Source organism: Pyrgilauda ruficollis, unplaced genomic scaffold (genome assembly GCF_017590135.1).
Source record: "Pyrgilauda ruficollis isolate IOZ18807 unplaced genomic scaffold, ASM1759013v1 scaffold12, whole genome shotgun sequence".
Taxonomy (NCBI): domain Eukaryota; kingdom Metazoa; phylum Chordata; class Aves; order Passeriformes; family Passeridae; genus Pyrgilauda; species Pyrgilauda ruficollis.
The window spans coordinates 11480102-11506639 of record NW_024510321.1 but is presented as its reverse complement, the minus strand read 5'-3'; the positions used below and the strand labels follow the sequence as shown (position 1 = coordinate 11506639).

Below are 26538 nucleotides of genomic sequence, written 5' to 3'. Positions count from 1 at the left end.
TTTATTACTCATTACGGTTTCCCCAGGGGTGTTCCAGTGTGGCAGGGTGAATGGAGGGATGGAGCTGTCTGGGCTGCCCTAGACAGAGGCAGGTGCTGCCAACCCAGGGTTTGCCCTCTTCACACCTCCTCCTCCCCTCTAAAGGCTACATTTCGAATTTATTAAGTTTCTTCCATATTTGCACATTCCACTGTTTTCTTTAAACTTTCAGGGAGTGAAGAATTTGGCATTTGAGACACTCAGTTACTATTAGGACAAAATTATTCTTAATTCTCTATTCTAGAAGGAGTGACTTTTGTATAGAGTGAACCAAACAATCACTTTCATATAACCTTTAAATAGATCTAAACTTTAGATGAAAATTTTCTATTCAAGGCAGAAGGGCTAACAGGTATCTGTTAAACCGTATATATACCAATTAAATGTGGCATCATTTATCACACCAAAAGCAGCAAGAATTTTACTTTTTTTTATACCAAATGCTGATCTGAGAGCTGACTGACACCGTGGCACTTCACACTCAGGTTCACGTCAAAAGTGAAATTAAAGCACTGAGACTTGCAATCAAACATGTCTAGCAATAGTGCCAACAGGACACCACAAATGCTGATGGACAGTGAAATAAACCACAGAGCTCTTAAAGCATCCTTCTGACCTTTAATGTAACATCCTTAAAATATTTAGAGTTCACCAGGCAGTTGTAATATTTTGATATTTATAATATTTTGATATTTATAATATTTTGATTCTAGGACAAAGCCATTGTGTGGGTTGAAGATACACCACACAGCAACCCTGAGAATGATTAATTTCTGACCATTCAATCAAGAGATATTATTTATTTATATTGTGTAATCATGTTTACGGCTCTTAGGGCAGCTCTTTAAAACCAAAACACAAAAATACAGCATGGGAGCATATACATAAGCTTTAAACTGTCTTCCCATTCTCCACACAGATTGCTCATTTCCAAAGTAATTCAGGCATCTGAAAACTAACACTGTTTATTAAGAACCACCTGAAAGGGGATAGGCAGAGGACATGATGAGGTTAAGAAATGCAAAATAGGGTCTAAAGTTAAAGTCTCTCATTTTATAATGTTATACGTGAAACTTAAATTCAAAACACCAACAGGTATATTTTAAAACATCCACCTATTTATTAGAGAGTAATCAAAACCATTATAGAAGGCATTTACATATATGACACAAGAGATTCAAATCAAGTTCTGGATGTTGTACACCAGACAAAAGAGATTGTTTAATTTAAAATAGCCCTAAAACCTTAGCCCAGAGAGGAGCTTTGGCAGAAAAACCATGGAACTGAGCCACTCTACCCTGATACACAGAGAGTGCCTGAGGTGGCAGCATGGGTCTGACCGACAGAACATGCAGAGCTGTGAGGAGACAAGCAACATATGTGTCACTCTAGCACAGCATCTCTGGGATGCTCACATTTGGTTCAGTCTCTTGTCCTTCCTCAACCCATTTAAAATGTCAGATAAAGCACAGGAATCAGACTCTGGAGTACCCAGTTTATTTTTGAAAAATAAATAGTTGTTTAAAAAAAAATTGGGGGGAAGAGGGGGGAAGAAAAAAATTGAATTAGTTATTGCCCATTAGGTTTTGGCAGCAAAACAGAATTTCTGCCACCATAAATCAATTCATTGCAAGTATGAACAGATATATAGCGAAATCAATACCTTATTAAAAAAATAAAGTACACAGGAAATTTCTAATAATCATTGTAAGCAATCTAGTAAATGTCTGGTCAGGCTGCATGATTGTGAGGAGAGCATTTCTAACGTTAACATGTAATGCAAACATAGCAGAATTCAATGGTTTGAATTTGCAGATCCAACCACGCAGGTCCAGAGCACACAGAGCTCATGTGCATTCCCACAGAGGCAGAGGTGGGCACCACACATGGAGCACTTGGAGCAGCGCCAGGGCTAAGTTTGCTTTGAGCCATGAGCAAGTTCTTCTCTTCTCTTCTTCTCTTTCAGGGTTTTCTTCCAGTCATCTGGGAATTAATGTTCCTTCTGCCCCTGAGGACCATCCTGATAAAAGTCTCTGGAAGACAGCTCTGGTTCTTTCCTAGGCATTTCAGAGGGTGACCACACTGTTCCCACTCTGACCGGAGACTTCCCATCTCTGGCAAGCTCAGTGGTCATCCCAGCAGTGGACAGCCTGGCAGAGTATGAACCATGGTGGTCTTGCACAGGTGCCTTCTCTGGACTTTGTCACCCGCAGAAGTGATTTATCTGCCATAATCACCACTGCCTGTAACAAGTTCAGCAACGTTAACCACACTGTCCCTGCACTGGAACCTGGAAAAAAAACCACCATCCTCCCCCTCCCTGATTGTGGCTTCATGTTTCTAGTACAATGCACAGTTGTGTTGATTGTGGCTTAACAGTCAAAAAGGTTTGAGAAGACAGCATCTCAAGAAGATGCTGAGAGAGCTACCAAGCAATTGAGAAAGGTGCTGAAAAGAACTGTGATGGAGATACATTTGTACACCCCCCCACCTCCTTTATTTCTGTAGGCGCAGTCACTACAAACATCATTCTAAGTCTTTGGTAAGATTACTCTTGCTAGCAGTAAATGTGTTTGTTATTTATGTCTATTAAAAGTGTTTGCTTCATGAAGTATGATTTACAGTCATAATGAAACCCACAGCCCAAATCAGCATCCTCTCCACCAAATTTACAGCAGACATTTATAAATTATTTATTTAACAGTCATAATCAAGCTAAGTTTAACTACAGAAATGCAACATCCAGCAATGCTAAGGCACACCATTAAAGCCAGCTGTTAAAACTCTCTCAGCTGTACTGTGGTGTGACTAGACTGGTGTCAAGCTATTGAAAAGCACCTGTCCTGATTTCTTCAGGTAAATGTTTCCTACTCATATAAATGATGTTTCCTATTCATGAACATTAACCTGAACAGGACACTTAGAAATAAGACTATTCAGACCACTGAAATTCAAGCAGTCTATGCGATACCTCTACAAAACATCAAAAACACAGCCCACAGTTACTGTGCAGTGTCTCCACAGCCAGAGGCAAAGCCCTTTCTGCTACTGTGTGGTGGCCCTTGTTTAGTTGTGTGAGTCAAAAGTCTAGGTCAGGTCCCCAGAATCATTGCTGGTATGTACAACACCCTGAATTGAATGCACTGGTTCACTGCAAAGGTCTGGCTTACCTTGTAAGGAGGTGAAAGTTTCACCTCCTTACAAGGGCAGCTCCTCCAGACCATGACTTGCCCCATGAGCATTATGTGTTTGACACCTTCCCTGCAAACCAGGCTTTGCATCATTGTGAATCTTCGCTCTTTACTGCTCAGGTACTCAAAAGGAAGGAGAGATGGAATTAGAATATATGTTCCGTACATAACCCATGGCAAATTTGGAACCTTACTGCTTCCAACACTATTTCTTCCATAATCCATATACTGAATGGCCTGGCACACCCACGTAATAAGCTCTCCTACTGAAGTGAGTGCTCAGTCACTGGGAACAGCCTAAGACTGAAACTTGCAAAGTGCAATCAAAGATATCTCCCTTGTAAAGCAGAAATCACCATCCATTTGTGCTGTGTCAGACAGACTCCAGACTTTCACAAGGCCTTGAGGACACAGCCAAGTGCTGTGATCCCGGCCCTGGCTGCTCCCTCCCCAGACACAGGAGCAGTTTTCTGCTGTGTGCAGCTGGTTACAGAGTGCCTCAAGCACTTGGTGATTTTCAGGCTCTTGTCTGAACCTGAGATGGTCTCATTCTCACTGCTGGGGGCTGGCTGCTGGGATACTTGTTGCAGCTCTTACAAATGCAAATGAAATGACAACTTTCCTTCTGATACAGACATGAAAACTCCATCGCTCAGCATGTGCACAGCAACACTCCTTGCATTACTGAAAAGGAGGACAGTGCTTAAAAACAAAGGTAGAAACTACTGATTTTGGAATTAAAATCCAAAGCCATACAGAAAAGAAGCATCTGTGGCACTGATGTTCAGACAGTCTTGAGAATCTAATCCCAAGCTCTTTTCTTTTGCAGTGTTTGGTGCCAACAATTTGACTGCAAGCTATAAAAGCCCAGCCTAAATCACTGTACAAGAAAACCAATGCACAGACACAAGCCACTACATGATGTGTAACCAAATTACACACACTGCCTCACCAAGCCACCATACTCATGAGGAAGACAGGTCTGTTCCAAAGCTTGAGCTGTACCAGCTACTCTGAAGCACCTGCAGCTACAGAAGCACAACACTGACCTGTGGGCACCACGTACCTCAACCTCAATTCTTAGAAGCAAAACACAGATTATTATTACTCAAGAGTAGAAAATAAAAGAGAAAAAAAGAAGTGCACATTTTCCTCCAAAACACAAGTAATAAAAAAATTACCATTCTGTTGATAAATATCCTTTTACAGATATAGCTTAATACTTCGTTGAGGACATGAACTGTATGGTTATAGAATAATCTCTCCATAATACTAACAATGTTTACTTCATGTAACAGCTTGTTTATTCAGCAGCTCTCTCATTTAAACCCTGTTATAAAAAAGTATAGCTAAAAAGTAGTTTAATTTTATTTTGTAGCTGCACAAGCAAAGAAAAAACTTCTATGACTAACTGAGATACAGGTTGTAAATTAAAAATACCCTGTCTGTCCAAGAGTGTGAGAAATTGATGAAAGAGAGCAGCTGAAATCTTGTTCACTCTAATTGCCAAGATACTCCAGAGTTCTACTTAATTTATATCTCCTTAATTCTCCTTTTACATTAAGGGTTGGAGAAAGTTTCACGATAAGTGTTAATGCTCAAAGTCATACTCACAGAACCACAGACTTAATTCTTAAATTCAGCCAACAGGAATCACAGTAAGTGAAGAAATTAAAAATTGTACGAGGATCATCTTTTAAATGTATGATCTCTAGTACATAACAGCCAAGTCAGATCAGAGGAAAGGATCATCCTCAGACCCCATGATACTGGTTTTTCACATTATTATTAATAAAAAGATGAGAACACAGACCTGTATGCCGTAAGCTTGACCCTCAAATTGGAAATCTCATGAACTTTGGATAATCTAATCAAACTAAAATGATGCCCAAACCTCTCTGTCAGCTGGCTCACTTTCAAGCTTACTTGCTTGAACGACTGCCACCAACTAGGAGGTGACCTAATCCAAAGTCTATCATGCTGAACAGAGAGGCACTGACTAACAAGTGCCTTCAGTGGCTTTGGGCCAGTGCATCAGAGCAACTGAACAATATGAGGCTCGACAGAGAAGACAGCTTAGCAGAACATTTAAAGAACAGGCTCAAGCTACAACATGATGCAATATATATAAAAAAAATATGTGAAATGTACATAAAGTACACATGTAGACATAAAGAATATGTAAATGATTTTGCAGAAATAGATATAAATACAGATAGGACAAGTGAAGCAAGAAGGATACACAAGTAACTACAGAAATTCCACATTTACAAGTTATCTCAAAAGTAGATTGAGTTTAAAGGAATATCTATCAGCATCCCTGATACAACAAAAATAATACACATGTAATCTGCTAAAAGGATTTTACTCTGATGCGTTACTGATGAGATCATTGTCGTCTGCCAAATCATCCACATATTTCATTAGAATAAAGAGCTACAGAAGAAACATGCATTAGTTGATTAATGAAAAAAACACAAAAATTGATTGAGACAAGTTCAGCAGCATTATGTTCCTTAATAGAAAAAAGACCATCATTAAAAATTAACAATTGGTAAGTGTCTTGAGCTATTTTGTCAGTGTTTTCTAGCTTCAAGGCATGCTCTTCTCCCCTTAGTAGCAAACACTATTCACACACACAGAGACACACATAACGTAAACACTGCTTCAACGATTTTGCAATGATTTTTTTTCACCCCGCTGTATCAGCAAAATCATAAGACTTACATTGCAACATATTATTGGGACACATAAAACCATTATGTTGCTAAAAAAAACCCCAAAACTAAAAATACAGCACACAAACAAAAGCCACCCTCTTTAGTGATGACCTGATGGTTTAGAAGATTTCCATTCCAAGCAAAATTGTGCAAGTGCTATTTTTAAAAACACGTTTTTAAGTGTAAACATTTATATATTGGCAATAGAAATAGTCTATTATCACACATTACTAATCAAATTAGTAGATCCAATTCTACTTGTTGGGAGGGAGAGGAATGACTGCTGGAGTGACTCAGCAGCAGCACTGTCCTGAGATGACACAAAAGCACTGCTGTGCAAGCACCTTGATGCAGGAGCTTGTGAGCATAATTAAAATAGACATTGATAACTTCATTTTCCATGGATCTCCTTGCAGATGTTAACACTGATAAAGCAGCAATCCTTCTGGTGTAACATCCAGCAGAGGACCCCTGCCAGGAGGGTTCCTGGAGAACTCTACTGTCACAAACCAAGAAAAGCACATTACAAAAGGTCATAGGTAACTCAGGAAAATTAAGAATGCTCTAAAAAGGTACACCTGTATCTCTTCAGGCCAGTGATTTTGCCTTCAAGCAATAACAAAACTCACATGCTCAGCCACAAACACAGAAATTTAAAGCACAGGAACCAAAGTGGCTGCTACTGCAAAATACCACTCCTTTGAAGTGCCCACCTCCGGCCTGAATACTGTAAAGCATGTGAAGGTCTTCTGTGTTCTATTCACACATTTTCTCCCAGCAGCCTCCATATCACTTTCCAAACATTAAAAAAACATTTTCAGCCCCATTCAAGGGGGTGTTCCAGTACATCTCACCAAACTCAGTTTACTCAAAAAGAACAGACAGGATGGCGCAACGCTTCACGTACAGCAGCGCCGGTGATTCCCACAACAACCTCCTGGAAAGAAGTGCAAACAACATATGTGATCCATAACTGCTTCCGCCAGTGAAACGTAATCTGCCTGGCTTTGTGAACCACTATCCCAACTTCGAAGAAAATGGGTATGATGCCAAACTACAGACATGTCATGAGTTTTCTTTCTATTATTTTCCTAAACAGTTTTGATAACATTTCCTGAAAGGCATGACACAACAGGCAGATTATTATTCACACCAAGTCGCTCTCTTTTCACAACTTAAGCATTTGAAATATTTACTTCCAGCATAAAATGGTGGAACTTTTAAAAACAGATTTCTTTTATGGAAAGACCATCTGTTTGCAAATTTCTAAACAGAAGATAATCTTCCTGCATTGCTACTCATGATTGCCTGAAGCTAGTTGGAGCCATGGACAGCTCTAATAAATAAATAAATAGATAAATAAAGCACAAGAAATCAGAAAAAAAAGCCCTAACTACTTCAAACTACTGCATTTGAAAAGCAGGCTGAGAAGTTCAAAGGAAATATCAAAAATTTGACAATGATACTATTGGAAAGAAGGCAGCAAGACAGCAGAGTTATCCAAATCTACTCAGTAAGCAACATCACAACATACTAAAAGTCACCATAAATAATTCATATTCATGGTGGTCAGACAAAACCTGTAAAACTGGGGATTGTGGTATCCCTGAAGGAGTCAGGAATATAAAAAAAAAATCTTCTGTTTGGGTACAATTTTGTTAACAGTCATCAGTGATGGGAGCAACCACAGAAGTAGTACATGACATTTTAATGGACATTTCATAACAGTCTAAGCATTTTAAAGACCAAAGCTCTTTCATGTAATGTATGTATTCAAAAAAGAGACTAGTAATTGACCACAGTTACTTGCCCAAGCTTATATTTGATACACTGTGTTCTACTTGTCACTGAAGAAAGTAGCTCATACATGTTACCCAACCAAGCTAATTCAGTATTTTTATATAATGTGTATTTTGTAAATATATAATCTCAATTGGCAACATATCCTTTTATACTGTGATTTAATGTACTTAGAAATTCTCCTGTCACCCCTCTCACACAGAATGTGCCCTTCAAGACTCAGTGCCCTGCTCTAAAATGCAATACTGGGCAGTAAGATACTAAACAGTAATTGAAAGACTGTAAATACAAATCACAAAAAACAAAATAAAGCCTCACATACAGAGCAAAGAGCAGGCTCCTGAAAAAGCCTGAGTGAAGGCCTGCAGTATGTTAACTCACAGACTGCATGCATAAAAGCACACATAAAACTCTCTACTTTGCAATATATAATAGCATATATAGGGATAACAATAAAAATTCCAAATTCTCAGCAGCAACTACTGCCACTATTAACAAGTCCCTGACAATCTAAAGTACAATGTAGTCATTCTTCTATAACATAAGCAATTTTTCCTATGAAGAAGTGAAATCCTACATCCCAGTGCTACTGGGTGCCAGGTTCAGCCCCCATCTCTGGCTCACGCTGTGCCAAACAGGTGACACCACCTTACCCCAGCACTGCCCACAGCTGCCCTGCAGCCACGCAGCAAGGTGGGCAGCCTCTGCTGCTGCCTTTGTCACACTCCACAGAGGAGTTAAAAAATTGTGGACACATTTAGGTAGGAACAATACTACATTGTGTGCCTCTAATTACTGGTGTCCACTAAGGATCCTTAGAGACAGCGTTTAAACCATGGCTACTCAGCAACGCCTTCTCTCCACAACTATACTTCTAATTCCTGCTCTGTTCATTTTAATGCATTATTGTTTCCAAATACAATGCTTCAAATTGCAAATTATGTCTGGCTCAAGGGCTGATTATGAGAAACACTAGCACTTCTGCTTCTGTGTGAATAACTCTGATAATAATGAGTGATTGATTGAGCTCCAAGAAGTCCAAATGATGAGAAGGGTCAATTTGAACATTTTTATTAGCTTCTTTTGTTAAATCTAACACTTTTCCAGGCCAGAGACAAATACTGCATCTGGTTACCATGATTTTTTGCAGCCCTACAGAAGTACAATTTGGAAAATGGGTACTGGTCTAAAGGCAGACCTTATAAGAAATGCTAATGAAACATAAAAACCCACCCATTTTACTGGCACTCAAGAGATGGCCAAAGAAAAAGAGAATAAAAAGTAAAAGTTGCAAGGGAAATTTGCTTCAAGACTTTCCTGCCAGAAAAGGGGAAAAAAAATCCCTCAGTAAAACTAAGAGGCATCACAGCTCCACCAAAATTTACAACCAAAATGCTTTGCTTAATAGGCCTGCCATAGGTAAACATGAGCTACAACATGAAAATCACTAAAAGTGCTCACTAAGCGCATGCAACAGCATAGAAATTAGGACAAAAATGTAATAAACAAGCTAGTTCGACCAGGAAATGGCAGTTACATTATTCCAAGAACTTAAGTCTTGCAGTCATGCAATTAAACTGTATAAAATCAGCAAACGTTAACATAGACACACCAAAAGTTAATCAAACTAGCTGCAGTTCATCCAGAACCTTCCAAAGATTAAATTTTCCCTACAGATCTCATTATCTAGAAATGTTAATATGTGAGTCAGCACTTTTTCTGTCAGTTACTAGAGATCTTTATTAATACACACCTCCTAGAAAATAACCTCTGCAGGGTAAATTAAGCAATAGGTGATGTCTCTGTATCTTTAGCCTCATTCATATATTTACACTTACAGAAGGTAGAGAAGCCACAGACAATTTCCAGCAGAACACCATAGTCAACATTGTAGGACTTGTGGGATAAGTCTAAACAAAATATTCCTAATACCAGACAAGTGTGCAGCTGTCATTCTCTTCTCTACAACACCAAAAAGCAATTCCTCTCACCGAGCCACAGCACCCAGTGCTGATGGCTGTGGGTTACAGTTTAGGGTGTCCTGCCTCATTCTGGGTTTCACAGTGCCACTCAAGTCTCCCTGTGGCTAAAAGTTTAATTCTATAACCAAATTAACAATGCCAACAGGACACCTCTACAAAGTACCCTAGAACACAATTCATTTAAGTGCCCTTGAAGTCTTCAAGACCAGGTTGGATGGGATTTTGAGCAACCTGATCTAGTGGAAGATTAGTTAGGGTTCTATTAGAACTAAACAGTCTTTAAGTTCTAACTTAAACCATTCTGTGATTCTATGAATCCACATTATCATAAAAAGCAGAGAGCATAAAATAACAGGCGCATTATTTTGAAAGTTTGCTACAAAGACAGGGCTATGGCACAGGGACTTAGCCTGAACCAAGGCTCTAGGTAATAAATATTAATATGCCACTGCTGGCTTCACATACCTCTGTCTCTTCTATCAGCTGATATACCCTGCAGCAGGAAAATTCAGTTTACACATGCTGTATCTTCTGGGTGGAGAATGAAGAGCAAGGCTTTGCAGCACCAGAACAAACCATCTCTGGAGCAGATGCAACAAGACTCAGGTGGATCATTGCTGGGACAGCAGTCTGACAGCAAGTCCCTGCAGCAGCTGCTGCCAGGGCGCGCCCAGAGCTACCTGCAGCCCTGGAGATGCCTGGCGTCCTGTAGCTGCCAGCAGTCAGAGCCTGAGCTGTCTTCATGGTAAGAATTTGAAAGCAGTTGAAAACTATATCAATAGTGATTTACACTGCTGATTATTTTAGGGCCAAGCTGGGAGTTCAGATTTTTTCAGACTCAAAAGATTTACAAAGCAGGACTTGCTCAGGACTAATTACAGGTAAGAGATGTGGGGTGGTGAGTTGGGGTGGTTTGTTTTTTCATTTGGTTTCTTTTTTTTTTTTTTTTTTTTCCCCAACCTTATAAATAAGCTCCTAGCACAGAAAATCTCAGAACTGGACCAGCCCCATACACACTAACATTTTTGTTCTCATTTCTACATGCTCAGGCACTACAGGAAGGAAATTACTAGGCCTATATTTACTTAGAAAGCCAGAGAGATGATGTTTAAAATAAACCCAGACTTGACTTCAAAGATATCTGGCTCTTGAGATGTTCTTGAAATGATAACAGCTCTGCTCACTCTCAGTGTTGCACACAGTATACAGCAGTTATCACTGCCATTTCACTATTTCTTCTGACTATACAGCCTAAAATAAATCTTGAAAGAAAAAAAACAAACCCCAACAATGAAAATGGCACTGATTCTTCACATTTCCTTTAACTTACACAAGCAGTTTTCTTCCTTTGGGGTTATAAAAGGCAAATAGAACTAGCAAAGTATTTGCTAGGTATTTTTGTAGGTATCATTACCTGCTCATCAGAGAAAAGAAATAGTTTAATTGTTACACTACATCTGAAACTCCTGCTTGTGCCAGCATGTTGTGCTCTGAATTTCAGGATTTTAACACTATGTGTTAAAGTCAATGATAGCATCTATAACAACATTGTGAAATATTTGAGATTTATTTGTGGTATGCTGCTGTTGAAATGTGTAACAGTAGTTCAGCTTGCATACTAAATACACCTGGTGTTGAATATGCTAGAGGCACTTGCAATTGATATAAAAATATACTACTTTTATTATTGTGGTACTGAAAATTGCTGATAAAGATTCTAGATATATTTTTGTTATTTAATCTTCTTTTTCAGATCCTTTAAAGCTAATCCTTTTGTGACTGATTAGACATTTTTTTTTTACCAAGCACTACTTATAACAGCGTAGCATGAAAAAGGAAACTATTTTCAGTGATTCATCTATCCAACATCCATCCAGCATTCATCCACCTTCAAACTACACTCAACACCAGTATCTGGGAGCTATAACATATGTTTTAAGCATACATATATTTAATATTTATACAATACAGGAAACATCACAGGACATCAAAATGCCTGGAGATACTAGCATGGACAAGGTACTATCCTATTTTTAAAATGAGAAAATAGTTCCCCTTGGAAGTTTAAGCAGCTTGCCAAACTCCAAGAGATTTTGTGCTGCAAGTCCAAAAAACATTAGGACTAACTATACAGATTTCATTGACAAAGCTAAACCTATGAAGTTAATAGTCAGTTAACATTGAACTATTTATTTATAACAGAGAATTTCTCTACCAATACAGCATTTCCAACATACTTTCAACATGAAATACAAACTCTGTAAAACAGCCTATCAGTAGTATGCTGTTATATTTATTGAAATTACTCAAGTTTACCAAGTAGTTTCATTAAATTATACTATGTTCTTTTTCCTTTTTGGACTAGAAGCTGCAAGACTGATAGCAACAAAGTCCTGAAAAAAGTGTTAACATTCATAGAAACTAAGAATTTATCTTCTGCAAAAGCAAACATTTCAAAATTAACCACATAATCTGCTAGACCAAACATACACAGTAAAACTAGTTCTTGAATTCATTCCAGTAGGATCTATTTTATAAACATCTACAGCCCTTTCTTGCACTTCTGCTTATTGTAAGTTTGCCCAGAAGTGGTAAAATTTAATACACGATGGAACACTACATTAACTGCTGAAATGTTATTGCACATCAAAAAGGTTTACTGCTACTTTGTAAACATGATTACCTGAGTGCCATAAAATGCTGCCATAATGAGTCAGATCTACTGTGGTGCACTGCAATCAGGCCTGTGCACTTGAAATGCAAAAGCAGCTCCTTGATACAAAAGTCATTTACACAATCTCTAAAAGACATTTTTGTATATGGCATACTTCAAATTTTGTAGTATTTTGGAATTAGGTAAATATACCCCAAATTATCAGTAACAGGACAAATTGCTCACAACAGCATATGTGTACACACTGTATTTTGTACTTGAGCACAAAGGCAGTGTCTCAAGAAACCCCTGAGCTACAGATCACTGAAGTCTGGGAGACAGAGCTCGGAAGACCTGGTCACCCAGTTCTGGTATCCCAGCCTCGGGAGCAACTACTTCTCAGTGTCACAGGCAAAGCACTGGGATACAGGGACTTCCTGGGTACCATTTAACTCTTGTGTGACCAAATTCTTATGTTTTTACATTAAATCCTAAGGAATCAACCAAACATGAGTGGAATTAAAAAGAACTCTTTCTCCCCCCTCCAAAAGTAAAATAAACTTCCTCCTTTTATGACTGGCTGAGCTACAAATGCCTGAGGTTTTATTGATATATGTACTTTGGGATGAAAATGGAAAGTATCAGCATTAATACAACACTAACTTTAAATATTTAACAAAAAACAGGTGACATTTTCTGGTGTAGCATGAAATAGTAGAAAGAAAGATTTCTGTCAACTGTTTCTTCCTCAGTTCCACAGAAAATAATCACCTTTTCTAGCTCAGTGGGTCATATAAGACACTATTAGCCCATCAGACAATCAGCTCAGAATCAGATAGATTAGGAACTATCCTAATAGCTGTAGTTGCCAGTCCAAGACAATTTGGAGTAAGATGCTTGGAAGCACAATGGGAAAAAAAATTCTTTATAGATAAATTATTCCTTAACATTTAGCATGTCATGAATGTAAGGAGTCTCAAATACAGGGTATGTTACTTCCTATACTCCTGGGGTCCTGTGAGGGCAGCAATCCCTGAGGGTAACACTGTATCACAAAGGTCCTTTAAAATATCAATTTTTTGCATGAAAATCTTATTGTACATCCACATGTTCTTGATTCATGAGAAGCATAAGTACATGCAGATTGATTCACATTTTTTGTGCCAGCAATTATTCAGTGTCTCTTATTCCTATCTTACCAAGGACAAATACCTTTCACCGGGACAGTGGTTAAGCATTGGAACAGGCTGCTGAACGAGGCTGCTGACTCTCCATCCTTGGAGATATTTGAAAATAAACTGGCCATGACACTCAGCTGATGAAAAGTTGAAGCTGGGCTGCTGTGAGTAGGAGACAAACGAAGCAGAAAACCTTTCTTGCTCAAATCACTAAGAGTACAGTACTTTGAATATCCCTTCAGTTCCTTGTATTTTTTTTTTCTTCTAGAAGTCATCAACAGATTCAAAGTGGGGGAAATACTACTTCTATACCTCATTGTCACTGTGTTTCTAATATTTCTCTCTCTCTTATTCTTTCTACAGAACTTGTGTTCCTCTTAGTTTTTCCTGAAGCAACAATTTAAAAGCCTAAGTAAGGCCTCTGAAAGCCTTACACGTACTATTTTGCTGCTGCATTCAGGGGAACACAGGTGCTCACCAACTATTTCTGTGCCAGTGTATTCTGTTCCAGAAATTATACACTGGTTTAATCCCATTTTGCCATTTTCACTGAAGGTTTGCATAATTACGTTGTTAATGACTATTTCTTTGCACAATAGTAGGACAAGTTAACATCCTAACAGGAGGCATCAGGCTGCCAACACAGCACAATACAGATCATTGCTTCTGGGAAATACAGTAGTAAGTTGGAGCTTTGCCTTTTAGAAAAGGATCAGCTGTCCTGCAGCTGCCAACTTCAGTACCTTAAGAAAATGTGACTTAACCACCTATGTCATCCCATATACAAAACTGTATTAAGTTGCATTCATTTTCCTCTAAGTCAACATTCCTATTCCTGTTTTTAAAAGGATTCTCAAAGATGACTAATAATCTACATAATCCACAGCATCCACAATATATACCAATATACAGGTGCTATCAGTAGTGAATTAAACCTCTAAAGAAGCTTTGCAAGAGATAACAAATGTCATTAATAGAGCTTTTCGCCTAACAAATACTTCATGTCTCAAGACAGTATTTACTTATGATGCTTTGTTATGGACTAGGGCACTGCCTGTTTAGTCTTCAATTATCACATGAGGTGGAAGAAAAAAATCCTTTTTCTATATGAGCTTAAACTGAAATTGACTTTGAATCTCTGAACTGTCAACAAATTCTTCCCTGAAAAGGCTGGCTTTGCAGAGATTATAAAGAAGGTGTCATCCTTGACACTTGTGTTCTATATTCATCCAGCGGGCCTGGAAGTGTGCAGAACGCCGGGCAGGATGGCAGAGGGCTCAGCTGTCACCCTGCCTGCCTCCCTCGCTTGCTTTGCAGGCAAAGACAGTGCTGAAGGTGTCAAAGGTTCTCTATTTAAAGTCGCTGACAAGCAAAGGAAGAACACTAGGAGAATATGTTAGCAGCCACTATGAACTCGTCTCTAGTAACAAGTCATCCTGACACTTACTTCTGGATGTTAGAAACAACCCTGATTCTACTGAAATTTTTAAAAAATCCCAAAACAACCAAGCCCCCATATACTACACCACCATCAGATTTATAAGTTCAGGATTTACTCTGGGAAAATCCAGTGTAAAGAACACATAGAGCAAAATCCCTGCTTTCTGTCAGAGTGACAAACCAGAAAGCCACATACGATTATGTTAATCTCCCACTTCAAATCTCCCTTGCACAATTGCATACCACTGCTTTCTGTGTTTCATTTAAAAGTCACAGAGTTTACTAACCACTTAATGAAGCTACATTCCTTAAATCCCTGACATATTATGTGAACTTGTTTGGTTTAGAAACATAAATTTGCCATTCCACTACCCCCTGCCCCAATGACATCTTAGTCTAAAGCGGGTGTGCGGGGCTGCAGGCAATGAAACACACCTCTCCTCAAAGCAACTGCCTCCATCGAGCAGCAGGAAACAGGACAGCACAGAAATGCACAGAGAAAGGAAGGAGCACTGCTTATCTTTCCAAAAAAGAAAAGTTATTTCCAACCAAGCTTATCTCTTTCAGTCCCTTATTTAGTTTTAATTGGAAAGAAGGAAGTGAAGAATATGAAAATGCTTAGAAAGACCCTTGTAAGAGTCCTGGGTAATCGTCTCCATCAAAGATGACAATTTGCTGCATGGCTGATTTCATTTGAAATGCTTTTCTGATGCTGTGTGTCACAGTGGCCAGCTGAAACTTTGAAAATGGATCAGGACAAAATAGCCCAGAGGAGCACAGAAAAGGTGCATCAACAGTATCCAACTTGCAGACGGGATGAGGTCGGTGCTCCTCCTCTGAAGTGAAAGGATATCCTGCTTAGACCCGGCATCCAGGATTATAGTAGGCCATGCATTTTCCAGCTGGTGGCAGAAGGGGGGAAGCAGATGTGGACTTATTGACAGTTGTGCCAGCTGGCTTGTAATAGCAGCAGGCAAAAACCAGAGCACAAATGGCCCCAGATTCCATTTACCTGACCAACGACCCAGCTCAGCATTTCTGATGAAAGTCTCAGCACAAGCGGCACAAGCTGTCGGCAACGTTCTCATATGAGCATTAGCAAACCCAGGCACAACTCAGTGTGCACACAATGAGCTTCCAAGTTTGAAATGGTGCAGCTGACGGGTGTTTAAGCACTAACCTCCTCCTCTGTGTTCCAAGGCTCAAGATTTATGGCATTTTGTTCCATGAGCTCTAAAGAAAAAAACCCTCCAACTTTCAGAGCTCATTCCCATGTTTTCTATTAAGTCCATATATCAGTAAGTGTCATTCACCAATACAAAGTCCTATTAGTCATGCTTCCAAGGAAAATGTCATTATTGCTGCTTCTTAAGCTACTGAATGATAGAAATCAGACCACAGATTTTGTTTTATCAAGTTTGAAGTATTTGCCAGTCCTGCTGATTAGGATATAATTCAACAGTATTTTACACAACTCTGACATGTTTTAGTTATTGTGCTCAGTTAAAAGTCTGAAGATTGCTATTAAATGAAAGAGAAAGAAGGTTATTACTAAATCAGTGGTATAACCTTTGTGAGTTGCTTTTCATCTCCTCACAGACATACAATGAGAAAACTTAAATGAAAACCAGAATAGGCAACACAAGGAAGTCACGTAACAAGCAACAGTAATCCACATAGGTTATTCTCCCAAATGCCTAGTCAGTGGTCTCAGATAGCTCATGTGGTTGAAATGAGTAATTCAGAGCTACAAATAGTATGTTTATAAATCTGGACATGTCCAGTGCACCTTGGAAACAGCTGTGTGGGGAAAAAAATAGCCAGCAGTATATCTGATTTCAGCTAAACAAGGTTGCAAACTGAATTATCTATTTCCTCTCACAGAACTGGAAGATGCAACACTGCAAGGCTCCCAGTAATCATTTTAAATGTAATTAAATCTAATTAGGATTAGATTTTAATGGTAATCTGGAGATACTACATTTGCATTGGTTATTCAGTGCATTGATTTACCCACCTATGTGCTACAACACTTAAAATGGGAATTAGGGATCAGCTACCATACGTTATGACTTTACATCTCCATCAACATTACAGGCCAGATCTTAAAGTATGCAGTCTCTAATACAAAAAACATCTATGCATATGATTCATTTTGAGCACACAGTCTTGCTCTGCGAAGCTCACTACACAGTGCTTATGTTCTCCATTGAAAAGTCAAGTTTATGTGGGACTCAGGTATTAATTCCTATGATAGAAAATTTATTTACTTAATATAACATACTTATCCAGAGATGCTTCAAATTACATCTATTCCATAAATTACCCCCAAAACTGATGCAGGTATTTCTTGCTTAAACCCCAGGTTAAGATACAAGTCATATTCTCCATCTTTTATTCTCATTATCTGCTCCCCACACAAATCTAAACATACCAAATGAATTGTTAAAGCCATTTTTTCTCCAATCATATCAAGGGTTAATTGTTTCAGTAGGTTTTTTATCAGGCAATGAGTGACTGTCCCTAGATATTTTCAGCAAGACATGACTAGCTAGCCTGGCCTCCCTACTATTCCCTTTCCTGCCTTTGGAAACCCAGAGCTGCTTCGTTCTCCTCATTATTCTCAATGTCTTGGAGGTTCATTTTCACCTAAAGATGTTATTCCTCAGACACATCCTTTCCTGACACTGACCATTTGCTGGACATATTTTACATCATCAGTTCAGTCACCCATCTAACAACTGTATCCAAGCTTGCACAGTGGGAAGAAGCATGAATTAAGTAAAGGGATTGTAAGTGATCAGCAGCAGCACAGCAGATGTGTCATTTCATCATCATCCAAAACCTTCAAATACAACATCTCAAATCCTCCTCTCTCATATCCTATGGGGATCCACTTTCATAAAAATACTCTGTACACAATAGGGGCAAAAGGAAGAGGAAAAATGCACCATATACCATTTTTCTCTCTCAGGAGAGGAATGTCAAAGAATTGCACAACACAGAGACCTATTAAATTAATGTACATCTACCAGCACTAATTACAGACATGCTCTTTGAAACTGTGAAGACTGTTTCTTAAGGCAGCACTATAATAACTTCTTCAACTACTGATTGTTTTTGTCAGGTTAATTTTTATCAAGAAACAAAACCTCTACTTAAAAATAAAATCAGACTCAAAATGAGTAAACATATTTCATATTGCATTTGGAGAAGCATACAGATCTTTATAAACTTCTGATGTCAAAACATGTATCCACCAAAGGCTTCTCAGCAGTGAAACAAAAAACTAGCAGAACTTCTTATCAGCTTCCCAAAAGCTATTTGCTCAGCTGCCAGTGGCCATCCAGGTACCCTCTAACTGGAGAAGGAGGCACTGCACAGCATTTCACAGGCCACAGGATTTGGCACATGATCCTCCTGAAAGGCTAAGAGAAGAATGATTCCAATATTCAGGTTTAAGCAAAGCACTGCAGCACCTGCCTTTCCTCCAACAGACCAATATTTCTGCTCAACACTTTTGAAGGCTAACTTCTGTCCTATTTTCATCTGTGAGGAGACTACTTCTCAGCCAAATGGCATAATTAAATAATCCATTGTGTCCTGAAATGTCAATTGGAAATACACATGTGCTCAGACAGATTTATGTCACAGTCAGAAGGGTGAACTTCCAGCCTGTCCACAGCCCAGTGCCAGCAAAGGTGCTCTGGAGACAACAGGAGCTGTGTGTGTCAGAGCCACACAGTTTTGCAGTTTGCAGCTCTCTGCCAAGGTTATGTCAATCCTCTTTACTGTGTTTGACACAAGCAGTAAAACAATGGAGCTGTTTAGAAGATTTACTTATGATTTTAACTTCTTATCTGAATCATCCAGGGATTTCTTGGAAATGATGACTAGATGCTGAAGGATAAAGGTAACTTAGGGTTCTCTAGTGGGACTTTCCATCTCACAGTAGAGTTTAATGAAGATTCCAGCAGCAAATCCTAAGATTTTTATTGAACACAAGGCGATCTATTTTTATACATCACACAGGCTCTTCTTTATGAGATGCCAGTTTGCATATAGGTAATGAAAAGCCCTTTGGCTAAATAGAGACATTGGAATAAAGTGTCAGCTAATAGCAACTTCATCCCACAAGTGTTTTTGACCATACAATCTAATGAAGAAAGATTATTTAAAGATTAGAGCACTGAAAAGGAAGAAAATAGTGAAAAAGGAGAAAAGAAAAAGAACAACAAAGAAATTACAATGTTGTACAGAACTAAAACATCCAATTACGCTTTGATCCTGGTTTGAATTTCAAATGTTACCGTCATCATTATTTTCTATCACACAACTTCTTTCAGTGATTACTTGATATCTATGATATATGTCAAATGTACAGAAAAACAAAACATGTTATAGGTAGAAGTAGTAGCTTATTTTGCAGACATAACAAAGCCCATCTCTCAAAAATTATTGAGAAGCCTGTCAACAAAGCAAATCAAGCACCAAGTGGAAATGAGGCATAATGCTTAATTCTCTCAATCAGCATTTTCTTGCTTGCCAGGAACACCTCTCCTGTGTGGGCTGACAAGGTGCAAGCTAATTTACAGATCCAGGAGGAGTCAGTTATATCCAGATAGCACTGCTCTCACATTAATTAAGAGGAGACTGAAAAGTAAATTTCACTCAGAAATTGTAGTGAAGGGAAAAAAAAAACTCAAGAAAATGTTGACTGTTATGAAGAGCAAACAACAAAGCATTGGATCATCCTATCACTCAAATTAGTGTTGTTTCTAGATTGGAGATTTCAGAAGTGTTATATCAAGCACACAGAAAAGGTTACCTTGCCTGGCCCATGGAGCTGCCCAAGCTTTCTAGATGCTGTAAACATTTTCTGACTGAACTCACAAGACAACACTCAAGGCATCCAAGATGCTACTGCTTAGAGCCTATAGAATTTATCATGTATATTGTGCCTCAATTTTACCTGTCATTTCTGCTGTTTAAAAATGGCAGAGTGCAGAAAAGAACCACTCAGCATTTCACATCTCCTGCCTTCCACACTCTCCCAGAGTGGGATGCAATGCTTTGCTCCAGTCTTGAATTGAGGCAGGCAAATATCCAGAGGATGAGAGCATCCCTATGGGCTTCACAGGTTGACATGGGGGACTATCTCCTACAATTCTTCTTCTGTTCTATGGCCTACACTAAGAGCCTGGTATTATTTAGTGTTTTCTGAAGCAGATTTCAAAACAATATTTTCTAATTAGCTACTTTTTTCCCAAATTAATCACTTTTTCTACTTACTACTCTCGTAATATGACTCTCAGCCACAGAACAATTCTCAAGAACCTGTGCAGTTACAACACATGTTAAACTAATATTTTACAGGATAAAGAAAGCAATGGAATGAAAGTTAAATGAAGCTCCCTTTATATGATTTCAGAGCAGAATCATTAATAAATAATTAATGATAATACCAGTACCTCACTTTAAAATTAAATAACAAAACAAACACTGCTTTAATGCTGCTTTTTCTTTGAAATGTGTTTATTTACTCTAGCTGGCTAAAAGAAGGACTGGTTTTCTTGCTCTCTCACGCCTTTCCACAAGTGATCAAAGATGTTTGTCATGTTACAACATTTACCCACAACAGCAGGGTGTACCTCAGCAGTGTGCTCCTTTCAGATCACTTATGTCTGCTGGAGAGATGACTCCTTTAAAAAGAACTCAGTGTTTGGTAAATCAGGTCTTTCATTGACCCGTTCTCTACGGATTCTCAGAGCACACAACCTCAGATCCTGTCTTCCTTGAGAGAAGCATGCTGTTTCTCAGTCTCAAACTGATTAATCTCTTTCACATCATGCCTCCATGATATCAACAGTCTTAATAGTAAAGCAAAGAAAAACATTCATTTAGCAACACACAAGCTTTGGGTACAGTATTAAAGAAGAAAAATAAAACAAACCCCAAATGTTTTGAGTTGTCAAATGATATGTGCATTACTTAGACATCACCAAAGACTTTTTCAAAACCAAGCAGTCTGTAGCTTAAAATTACTTTTTCCTTTTCCTTTCCTTTCCTTTGGCCTGCCAGCCATCTCATTCTCTTTCATTCTGAGTTGCTTCCCTTTTATGACACCACCCATAGGCTCAAAAATTGAGAGGTCAGCCTATATACATCGTGTATGGATTTGCATAGTAAAATATGGCCTCAGCGAGAATTACAATATAATGACTAATTAGAAGAAGACACTTCTTTTTATAATTCACTCTACATTTGATTGCAAAGTACCTACCTGAACATGTCTCCTAAGCCTTTCAGCATTCCTTTCTTTGCCTTCATTTTATCCTTCTCTTTATCTCGATCTTTCTTCTTTTCCTTTCCAGCTTTTTTTCTGTCACCTTTATCTTGGCTTCCATTCATGTGTCTCTCTAATGAGTGGGATGGCTGGTCACTTGCTGTGGACACAGATTCTCTACCAGATCTTGAGCTCTCCTCTGTGTCTTCCTCCACTGAAAGCACATATTAATTAATCAGTATCTGCTTACATGGTTACCCAAGAGTGTTCATTAGAAGTATTAAACTCATAAAAGCAAGGAATTCACCTTTGCAGACCACTCTGCAAAACACAATTTGCACTTTATGGGTACTCTGGATAATGTATGGATTAATAAAGAGGATTAGCAGAGTGATATTAATTGGCCCATTTTGTTTCAGTATCTAAATCAGTTGAGGAGAGATTTAGAAATATCTGCAAGAAGTAACAACAGCAGTGCAGCATGCCTTGTCCATAAATTCTTAGTAATATTCTCATAAAAATATGAAAGTCATTAGGGAGTGTTAGCCCTCGACGCAAGCCATAATAGACTTTTTTTCCTTCTGCAAGTAACATAATAGTTTTGTTATGCTTCTTCATTTCCTGGAGCCATTTAGAACACATCATGCATTATGACTGTTATTTTTGGTGTTATTCTTGGTTGAGATGGGGCAGCCTGCGAAGTTGAGGTGGGGAGATTTTATCCAGTGGAACAAGCAAAATACTTTAAGGGAAGATAAATTCCCTGAAAGATAAATTGTCTGTTTCTGATCCAACATCAGGAGTCCTAAAGCACACCCAAGGTTAGATTTAATAGCCCACATGTATTTCAGAAAGTTTGAAAGAAAAATTTCTAAACGAAAAAATCCACTGAAAATCTGAAAACTGCTTCTGTAGTTTAGTAAGAAAGAAATAAAACACTTCAAGCTGGTGGGTCAGAACTCTGCACTGCATGCCTCGTGAAGCTGGGACTTTCCATGAGCTCTAACATTTTATATCATCACATTTAAGTAGGGCTCCAACCATCTCCCAGCTTTCCAACAGACTGCACAAAGCAGCAATTAGGATCACAGATGAATACTTAGTATTGCCTCCTGTAGCTCCAATGAATACAAAGGCTCCAAACAACTTTTGGCAGTAGAATTTGAAAAAATTTACTCTTGCTTTATACATACACAGTCTATGGAAAAGAAAAAAAATTTTTGTACTCAATAAGATTTTGAAATGGTCATGGCTTATAGAAGGAAAAAAAAAGTTTTTTAGCTTCACCTTTGTTTACTACTTCTTGGTATTATTCTGCTAATAATTCTCAATACCTCAGCAACTCTTCTACAGCCAACAGAAGAGTGTAATTCTTCAGAAATATCTCATCTATAGACTACTGTAGAATATAAACTTGCTTTTCTTAGTCATCATTCATCTTCACCTTGCAAGTAAATCATTGAACCTGAAAAGTCTACAAATCACTGACTGAAAGCCATTCAATATAATGCCTTCTCTCTCTCAGAAGACTGCTTGCAAAATACTCTTTATTCCTTAATATTACAATACACAGACGTGTCCAATAGACTTTGCACTTATTCACCAAGTATCACGTTTTCTATAAATATTCTCCAGCCCTGGATGATCACACAGAAACATTTCAAGAAAAATATACCATGTCAGATACATCTCAACATTAGTAACTATTTTTGAATCTTAACTAGCACTCTGAAGTACACACTACCAGAGTAGCCAGGCCTTGGCATTTAATTCAGGACTGCTATGAGTAAAGCAGATGATACAGCAGCTTCTCAACTGTAGATACAGTTTTAATATTCATGTTATTGTATTTTAGGAAACTAAGAGGTCCTATACATGCCTCTGTACTAGCTGTTCTTGTACTTTTTTTGGTCCCAGCCCTTCTTAATCAGTGTCTGGAATGATATTTAGTTATTATTAAAAGAATTGTGGAAAAACACTTTGGAATAGAAATGTTAATTTTTTACATGTTAATTTATAGCTACAATCTGTTCTAACTAGACATTTAAAAGACTGTACTTGCAAACGAATATAATTAGCAAAAAAAAAAAAAACCTGTATAAAATTTCTGACAAATTTTGAGATCAACTGTTTACTTGGAACTTCACTGCTTGAATTTTCAAGATGAATCAGTTTTGACCTATGTTTGTTCATACTCACAAAACAATACATTAAATAAATCATAAATATATATGAATTATTTACTGCGCTATGCTGAGTTGTGGAACAATTTGTCATAACAGTGTGTTGTGGTTTAGGAAGGTACTCTCCAGCTTGGTGCTCCTACTCAGACTCTCCAAAACATGTGCCACCCACTCACTCCCCCTCCCTTCCCTTTGCTCCTGCAGCAGGATGGAGAGGACAGTGAGGCACAAAAGGTAAATATCACAGGTTGAGATGAGAACAATTTCCTGGAAACAGCAATGAGATAAGAAAACCAAGAGTAGCAGCACTAGGAATGAAAGAGCACAGAAGGAGAGAATGATTGGCACACAGGTTCTCACCCCTGACAGCACCTGACTGTTCCGTCCACTACTCTACAGGACCTGGTAGGGACCCCTTCCCCACTCCCTGGAAAATGATGTGAGGTGGGATGGAATAACCTCTGGGTCCTGGCCATGCTCCCTCCTGGCTACAGCAAAAGTCAGCCCTGTCCTGGCCAGAGCCAGGACACAAAGCTTTCGCTTGCTATTTATTCTGCACATTCCATGAAGAACATTGTCTCCTTTCTGCATTAGTGTTGCAATTAATATTTGTCCATCATACACAGTTTGCGTGCAATTAACTCAGCAGCTTAGACTGAGGCCTGTGAACTGGGATGCCTGTTCTCCTGGAGTAAACACTGGTCTCTCTACTGGACTAAACAGATTTCCAGTTTTCTTAAAAGGACCCGACATGAAGAAGCTTGTTTCACTTTTATGCAGTGCAGTCATCCTGCAATTAACATACACATAATTACTAGTGTTTAGAACAAATGCAAATGCTGCTCAATTAAAATTCAAACCCAGGCTACAAATGAAACTTCTAATTTTTGTTATGTTGCAGTAATGACATTAGGTTACTGCAAAACACAGGATGTATTTGTTTTGGTGCTGTTATTTCCTTTTTTTCCTGCAACCTCCTGCCTCCCCATTCAGGATGCTGAAGCCAAAAAATTAAATTGGAGTATACTTTAAACATCAATTAAACTGAACACTAGTGTCATTTCATGAACCACACTGCAGCATGGAGAACTACACAAACAGGTATTATGAAGCTATTCTCCTAATTAGCCCATAAAATGGAAAAGATGCACATGAGGAATCAGAGCTACTTAATGTGAAACTATTTTGCCACTAAGCTTCTAGGCCTCTTATTGTGATATTTAATACAGCCCTAGATTCCAGCAATTAAGATTCAGCAAAAGATTAGAAAGCTTTGTTGATCTCTCCCAATCAAAATGCCTTGTTCTTCTTCATGCCACTAAAGATAAACATTTCGCTTCTAGTCAGCTATTTCAAGTATTAACAAAAAAAACAACAACAAAAACAAAAAACAAAAAAAAAAAACCAACAAAAAACCAAACAAAAAAAACCCTAACAACTACAACAAAAACAAAAAAAAAAAAATTAAAAAAAAAAAAAAACAGGAAAAATTAGCTGTAAAAGCCGAACACCCACACTTCTTTCCACAATTGTTCCTTCTTTACAGCCATTAAAACTCAGACACATCTTTTCAAATAATTACAATATTACCTCAGAACCAGTCAGTGCCATCTGATTTTAATCCCACATTTAGTAATTTAGTAGCACATTGTTCCAAGGACATTTAGAAGAGTTAGCCCCCTTGTCACATATGCTACCTGTATTCTTTATAGCTTTTCTGTATGGAATGATGACATGTTAGGAACTCCTCTATACAATACATTGCTATAATTTGCTAATCCAAAGTGGGTCACTGTCTAGAAGACAAAAAACCACTTCTAGTACTGAAACACTTGGAGAAAGGCAAAAAAATTCAAGCAAGACAAGTGGATCCAACCTCAAGGGCATCACCAAACTGACCACCAGCATGTTTGCCTGGGTTTTATAATGAAAGTCACATTCTATTTTCAAACAATTATGGAATAATTAAATACAATTTCAAAAAAACTTAGGCAGCGTCGTTATGGCAGCAGTGAGGCATTAGTTACATTAGATCCAGATTGTTAAACTCCTACATATTCATATGTGCCCAAATTTTGTCCAACTGAAGACGCCATTTGGTAAATTTTCTGGAAGCCTAAGTCCATATAGAATTCACACAAAGTGAAGCAGACTGCAGTGCTTTTAGGCTGAATGCAGATGCAGACGTTTTCAGGAAGACAGGTGACACAGGGCTGGGACAGCTCTTAAGCTCCCATGGTCACCATGAGAAGCAAAACTCCTCAAGGTCTCAATTCTGTCTAATCAACTCATTACATTTGCTTGGCTACTCATCTGCTTCTGTGAATCTGTCACTTCAAATTTCTGGAATACTTCTTAGATGTTTCATTACCATATGTGGAAGAACACAACAAAATACATAGTTCTATACATATAGCTTGGTCACACTTTGCTGATCCCTTCTTTACCATGTGGGATCTGACTATCTGTGGGATCCTTGCTCTTGCTCTCTCATGACATGAGATGGCTCTTGGTCCACCAGTGTGAGACAACTCCATCCAGAGATGAGGGCAAAGACTCACTCCATGACACTTTGATTTCAGGCAGAAGGCTTGGTCTGGTCCCTGCTTTTGCTGGTTTTGGCTGGCCTAGGGTTATTTTTCTTCACAGTGGCTTTTATGGGGCTGTGTTTCGGATTTGTGCTGAACACAGAGTTGGTAATATAGAAGTGTTTTTGTTATTGCTGAGCAGAGCTTACACAGAGCCAAGGCCTTTTCTGCTTTTTGTACAGCCACAGTGGCAAGGAAGTTGAGGATGTGTAGGAGGTTGGGAGGAGAGAGCCAGGACAGGTGGCCCCAGCTGACCAAAGGGATATTCCAGACCACACGGCATTGTGCTCAGTATATTAAATTGAGGGTAGAAGGAGGAAGTCGGGGACATTTAGAGTGATGGTGTTTGTCCTCCCAAGTAGCAGTAGACAATTCTCCTGGGGATGGCTGAGCACTTGCCTGCCCATGGGCAGCACTGAATTAATTGCTTTGCTTTGCTTGTATATGTGGCTTTTGCTTTCCTATGAAGCTGACTATA

General features: G+C 38.5%; 1 protein-coding gene across 14 annotated transcripts in view; it reads right to left on the bottom strand.

Moving 5' to 3' along the window:
- PARD3 (par-3 family cell polarity regulator) overlaps positions 1 to 26538 on the bottom strand; it is a 444410-nt gene that overhangs the window by 116664 nt on the left and 301208 nt on the right. For 13 of the 14 annotated variants that reach the window (XM_041487469.1, XM_041487512.1, XM_041487496.1 and 10 more), the window contains one exon: positions 21287 to 21503. In XM_041487469.1, coding sequence (XP_041343403.1) covers positions 21287 to 21503 — 217 coding nt within the window. Of the gene's footprint in view, positions 1 to 1764; positions 2283 to 21286; positions 21504 to 26538 lie in introns of those variants that run through there. The other variant, XM_041487566.1, reaches the window with a different exon arrangement.